The following is a 7,071-nucleotide window of genomic DNA, read 5'->3' as shown; positions in this document are numbered from 1 at the left end:
ATTAATATTGTGTAATTTGTTAAAAATGCTCAAAAAGTGTAACAAGAGAGTAAAATGATCAGCATTGATCTACATTGATCTGCACTGATCTACACTGACCTACAGTCCTAATGACACATTGGTTGAGAGTATTAGTCTGTAACATTTGCTAAATAAATAATTTTTTCTCTCTGTTTGTTCCTCATCTCTTAACAGTCCTATTCTATAGTAAAGCATGCTAAATCTAAATCATTACAGAGGAGAGAAAAGAAAGAGGAGCAGGAAAAAAATATTACTAAAGTAGTAGAAATGTACTAAGCTGAGCTTAAACAGCCACTAGAAAAGCATCAGGGGTTACAAAAAATAGCTAGCATGTTTGAAAGAGTTACAGTAGGTACATTAAGGAATAGGGTGGCTGGAAAACAATCTATTATGAAGTTCAATTCTTCAAAAACAAAATTGATTAAGGAGGATAAGATTACTCTTACCCAGCTGATTTGTATTTTGTCTGACAGAGGCTGTCCACTCATACACAATAACATTCAATGTACAGCAGATTAACTACTTAAAGTACAAAATGGACAAAATGTGGATCTAAATTTGTACATTGTTTCCTTGAGTGTCACTATAATGAATTGAAAACCTACTAGAGTACTCACTTAGATACTTAGTGAGCAAATGGAATGAATCCTACAGTAGTTAATTAGTAGTTTAATATAGTAGAGAAAGAGATAGTACATAAGAGTGTCTTACTTGAGTATATCTTTAGGATGGATGAGTCTAGGTTCCCTCCTACTAATGATAGTGTCAGACAAGTCATTGGTTCTAAGGGGAAGAAGATTCAGTATAAGTAGAGGGGTGGAAATAGGGAGAATGTGACTGTACTTGTTACAATCTGTACAAATGAGTCTTACCTGAAACTAGTTGTAATCTTTAAGGGCTAGAATCTCTAGTCTAGGTGGACTGAGAACAATATTTTAGATGCTTAGTAAGTAATTATACTTATAAAATTAAATAAAACTTACTTTTTGTCCAGTTTTACTAGTTCTCCTAGTAGCTGAACTAATACTAATATTACTTTAAACTAGTTTCAAAATCATTTTGAGCCTAGTACAAGAGAGTAGGCTAATGAATGTACTTGAGTTCTTATTCTTAATAGTTATAGCTTACACTATTCTCTAGACCTCTTAGATACAGTTACTGAATACAATGTTAGTATTCTCACCTATCCACCTTATTGTACACATGTATTGTAGGGTTTGAATGTAGTATACTTTAGAAAAATGAAATGAATATAGAAGAACTTGATTAATGAATTTGAAGCATGTGTATTATAACTAGTAGGAAAACAGGATTTCTTAGAACTATTTGGAAGGGTATTCTTACTTGCCTTTGACTAGCAGACTATTCAGTCTACATTCTAGGTTACAGGAATCTATCCATTCAACCAGGAAGTCATTTCTATAGACTAGATGAGACTGAGCAAAGTTGGTTCAAGTAACTCTACCTTTCCTATACTATTATCTACCCTAGTTTGTTATATTATAACTGTATATCATCATTAGCCTCTAACCAGTTTTAATGTTAATCTATTAATACACCTGCCTACTAGCCAGCTACTTGTATTGCCATCTCAAACCCCAGTCTGCCCAAACACTCATTCTTATAACAATAGTATTATTATGTTGATACTAAACTCAGATACTAGTTTTCCTAACAGTAGTACTATTCTGTTACTATTACAAGCCTACATTAATGCTAATTCTTATAACAGTAGTATTATTCTATTACTACTACAGGCTAACCTTAATACTAGCTCTTATAATAGTAGTATTATTATATTGTTACTATAAGCTAACTTAGACACTAGTTCTTATAATAGTAGTATTATTATATTACTACTACACATTCTAGTTATTAACCTAGCTATTAATCCATTACTATACACACTGATAAAAAGAATATGCTTAATATACTTGTTACTTACAATGTCAGAGTCTGTAAGTTTTCTTATAAAAAAAGAAAGACTCACCTTCTCAGAAATACTCTTACTACCTGTCTTAGAGAAGGTTCTACCAAGTTCTAAAGAGCTGGATTAGAGACTCATAAATCTGTGCTTGGAAAAGTTAGTAGGACAAGAACTCAGGGACAAAGTAAAGGTACTTACTAAAAACATTACCTGGGCCTGCTAGTATGTTGAAATAAGCTAAAGTATTATAGAAGGGGCCTAAGTACAGCTTGTTCTGGCCTCCCTTCTTAATACTAGGCTTTAGAATGCTCTATACAAGAAGGAGAAAGGAAAAACAACAGAGAACTCACAGATATTTGATAATAGAATGTTAAAGATTATGACTTTAGATAAGACTAGGGAAAAGCTCAGACAGAAGAAGAAATACAGGGAAAAGGAAGAGAAGGAGGTCTAGGCAAGAAAGGAGGAGGCTAAAAGGAAGAAGGAAGTTAATAATATGATTGAAAGTGAATGGAAACAAATCAAGACTCACTATAACAAAGAGCTTACTAAATGGTAGGCTAAATACTCTACTTAGAGGGAGGAAGGGCTCCTAAAGGCTTATTAGAGCCTTAAACCTTCTAGACTAACAAAAAAACAAGTCTAGGACAACATAATACAAGAGAGGGGCCTTAATGAAGAAGAAGTAGTGTCTGGATGTGGTGAATACAACCTAAACCTGTGAAGACACAACAAATAATATAGGAATTTTGCTTAAAGGTACAGATATAACTATAGAACAATTGCCTGTATAAACAAGAGTAAGAGGAGTGAGCTAAGAGTAAACATAAGAGTGTGAGTTGAGAAGATAGGGGTGGACAGGTTGAATGTGTGCTAGTATGATAGAGTGTTACAGGAGTGTTTAAAGGAACAACTTTTATGACAAAATCTCACTTTTTTCTTATCTTCATATTAATTTTTTTACAGTACTTAATAGCTTGGAAAAATTCAGGCATATAGTATTATACATATAATCATTAGATACATAAATTTTTAAGTAAATTTTTAATGTGGAAAGAAATGTAGGGGAAAACAAAATTGGTGTTTAAAGGAACATTTAATGTCTGTACTATACTTGGAATGTCTCAGACTCTCAGACTTCATCCTATAGTATATAAGGTAGACACTTGCTTAATGTCTCAATAAGAGAGAGTTGGGGGGCACTCCTACTACACTTGTTAAAAGTTATAAATTTACTATCTAGTTTAGCTTATTACTACAAATATTTACTAGATACTGTCTATCTTTCTATTTCTTTCTATGACTGCCTTGTATACTTGTTCTCTTCTCCTGTTCATTTTGAGAAGTTAAACTACTAGAGAATATTCTTAATCTGTGTTAGTAATATTTGTCTGACAATATACTACTTCTTTTCTCTTTCTTAATGTTTTGTCTAGATTCTGACACTTGACTATTATTATCCTGTATACTTCCATATTGCTCTTTATATTTCTCTTTTGTTTGCCTTGTTACAATCTTATCCTTTACATTTATCCATGTATCTTTTACTTGAAAGTTCTCTCTAATATAGGTTTTAATATTACTTAACCACTAATTATAATGTTAATTATGTGTTATATTTTAATAATATAACAAACTTACAGGTAAACCAAGTAACTCCTCTATAGATGCTCTTTCTTCTTCAGCCAGCTTTAGACATAACTTTATAAAGGTATGTACTATTTACAGAATAAAATCACTTTAATATTAGATAGAGAAAAGTCTATCATACCTTTACTAGATAACTAGTGTTCAAATATAGTACTTTCTTTTAAAAATTCATAAATTACAAACTTCTTTCCACCTTGACTTGTATAATAATCAATATAATTTGATTGAATTCTGCTTATAATATTTTCTACTTTTGATTTCTTTAGCAGTTTAAAGAATTACTCTAGATAAAGAATAAGATCAGTTCTAAATATAAAATTAAATGTTATAACTCTATAAATTTAAATTACAGTTAGAATAAGTTTCTTATAATTAAACAGCTTACTAACCCAATTGGCTATATATCAACTTTATCAGAAACTTGATTACCAGGATTAAGTAGAATTTCTGGAGCAGTGTATACTAGTATTACTATTATTCCTTTTACTATTCTAGCACTATCTTTTTTAGTCAAACTGGAGAATTAATGACAATATAGTATAGTAATAAAAATTATAATTATATTATATAGCTTACTATCCTAAGTTGCCAATAACAAGTACCTCTTTTTGTGAAAGATAGACTAGCTTGCTTCTAACTGTTATGAACAAGTTTTCAGGCCTATAATATATATTGCTTGTATTGGTAAACAAAAAAAAGTTCTTATACTACTTACTTTAGATCAAAATGTATACTAGAATACTCTTTGTGAAGGTATCTAACCCCTTCACATAACTGCCTATACAAATGAAGTCAGCTATATATCTAGCAAAATATAATGTATATAAATTACTTTATAAAATACCCTAGTCTTGCTTCAGAGAAACTTGTCACATCATTACAGTAGAAGCTATAAAATTCTCCATAATGTGCATACTCTGTAATAAGAAAATAAGCAATGCTATTCTCTAGTGTGCTATAGTAGTTCATCTGTCAAATTTGTAAGTATTTTGTTGTTTATCAAAATATGTGACAGACAATATAAGGGCTTTTGTAGCTTAATTCCATCAAGTTATTAGCTTCTTCCTTTACTTTCTTTACAACCTTGACTATCTCTTCCTTGGTCCTCTCTGTGCTATCAAATCTGTGTGTTTTGAGAATTACCTTGACAGTATACACAGCTTGTCCTTCACACTTTTTGGTTTTTTTCTTGATTCCCTTATGTACTACTCTCTACACCAAATGTAATAGCACATTAGTATATTTTTTGGATCTGTTATAGAAGTAAGCTCAACACAAAACTGGGAAATGAAACTCTCCTTACATAGACTTCTGTATTACTTTCATGTCTGAGAGGATTTACTTTACATTGACCATCTGAAGGTATCACTATTAAGCTAAAGTTCTTTTTTCTCCATTTGTTACAGAACTCCTTGGACAGGTCTGCTCCCAACTTAATAGCACTCAAACTGTCAAACCTGTGTGTTTGTTTCCACATCTAGGAATGTGTTGTATTAAAGTCAGTTTGTTTGCTTGGAATCAGGGGTGTAGTGAAAGTAAGATGTCATTACTTCCTCAGCTTGCCTCCCCATTTTATTGAGTAGATTGTACTTCCTACTGTAGCTTACTTTACTGTCTAAGGTTACAGTAGTACAATGAGTAAAGTACAGACAAGCTTTATCTTGAATTATTAGTATATGACCCATTATTAAGACAAGACTACACAAGAGTATGTCTCAGATGATATAAACTACATTACAAGCAATGACAAACAATGATGGAATACCTTCCATCATACATTCTACATCTGAGACATACCTACATAGTATATATAGACTAACTAATCAATGGACAATAAAGCAAGCTGTAAGAGAGCAAGCTGAGTCCACTATCCCCCCTCTTTGTGTGATCCCTCTAAGTCTCTCACATAACCTCCCTTCCCTTTCTTAACAGGTTATGAGCCTTGTGCTCCCTGCCTATGCTTTATCTACACTCTACTATGTCTATACTCTATACAGTTCTACACATCACATGCATGCATGTAGTATACTATAATACAGAACTTGACTCACCTGTCTGAGTATCCTAATACACTACAGACACACAATCTACTGTACTACATACAACCCAGACATTATATAATTGTCATCTTAGTGATTATGATCATTGGCCCAGTAGTAACATAATCTATGCAGGCAATGTTGAAACTATGATGAGTATCACTTATTACAATTATTAAATGCTAAAATATTCTATAATATCACAGAGATCATATTATAATAAATTAACTAATCATACTACAGACAAACATTAAAAAGATTAATAAAGCAAATGCTACTCTTCTGCTATTAACATTATAATAGTACAAATGATTGACACTGTCAATGAGCACACATATGTTATAGTATAAATCAAATAATAACACATATAGTAATATTACAGCTGAACAATTAATGCTCAAAACAAGCACATATATGCTAAACAGCATATTAAATTGAATAAATAAAACATTTAACATGTATTATAAACAATAATACAATTGCAGACACTATAATAACAATAATAATAATAATAATAATAATGATAATAATACAGATAGAACTAACAGAACAAATACAGAACAATATAATAACTAACACATATTATGGTTGAGCAATTATATGTAACATATTGGATTCAGCAGTTACATGTCAGATATTGTGATTACTTATCAGATACCAAATATAATACACATATCTAAGATATACAGACAAGTACAGATATACAAAAGTATAATAAATAACTACAAACCAAAAAGCAATGCTACAGAGTGTATAAACTAACTACACACAAAGAAATAATGTCATAATGTGTAAATACTGATTACAGCACAAGACAAGTGCAAAAATTATAATTATTAAACAAATGATACTACTTTACACATTAATACAATTGTGTAAATGTATACTAACAACAAACAAAAGAATTATATCTCTAATATACTTGAAACAACACATCAATACAACTTAATTATACAGAACATGTTATCACAGCAGCTGATTATATAATAAATTTCAAAGTTGTAACAGTAACATCAACTGTACAGTGTATATACCTTAACAAATGATTATTAAATTTATATTGTGACAATATAGCTTGTAGGAGTAAAGTATTAAGCTGATAAGGCTATTACAACAAATAATACAAATATAATTATTATGAATGCATTATTATAATAATTACAATCGAAAAACAATTATAATATAATATGATTAAATAAATTAATAAAATGTTTAAGCTATTATCTCAGACAGTATAATATAAAATAGGTAATAACAGATGCAAGCATACTTAATAGAACTCAGTACATTTACTAAAAGTACTACATAAATAATAATTACAATGTTATTAAATGAATATTATACAAAAACAAACAAATTACCATATGTTTTCAACACAAAAACAAAATATTCATTCATAGTTATGAACAATTATTAATAAAAGACAATGAGCAC

General features: G+C 30.3%; 1 protein-coding gene across 1 annotated transcript; it reads right to left on the bottom strand.

Moving 5' to 3' along the window:
• Positions 1-3,325: 3,325 nt before the first annotated feature.
• On the bottom strand, positions 3,326-5,075 carry FOMMEDRAFT_25218 (uncharacterized protein; the record flags this gene model as incomplete). Its single annotated transcript, XM_007261893.1, has 10 exons — positions 3,326-3,538; positions 3,590-3,666; positions 3,720-3,732; positions 3,984-3,995; positions 4,086-4,113; positions 4,175-4,258; positions 4,314-4,376; positions 4,515-4,567; positions 4,670-4,810; positions 4,941-5,075. The coding sequence occupies 10 exons, from the start codon at positions 5,073-5,075 to the stop codon at positions 3,326-3,328; spliced, it is 819 nt and encodes a 272-aa protein (XP_007261955.1).
• Positions 5,076-7,071: the final 1,996 nt, after the last annotated feature.

This window comes from Fomitiporia mediterranea, assembly GCF_000271605.1.
Source record: "Fomitiporia mediterranea MF3/22 unplaced genomic scaffold FOMMEscaffold_1, whole genome shotgun sequence".
In the NCBI taxonomy this organism is placed as follows: domain Eukaryota; kingdom Fungi; phylum Basidiomycota; class Agaricomycetes; order Hymenochaetales; family Hymenochaetaceae; genus Fomitiporia; species Fomitiporia mediterranea.
Note: the sequence above shows the minus strand (reverse complement) of the source record. Positions and strands in the feature narration are given on the sequence as shown.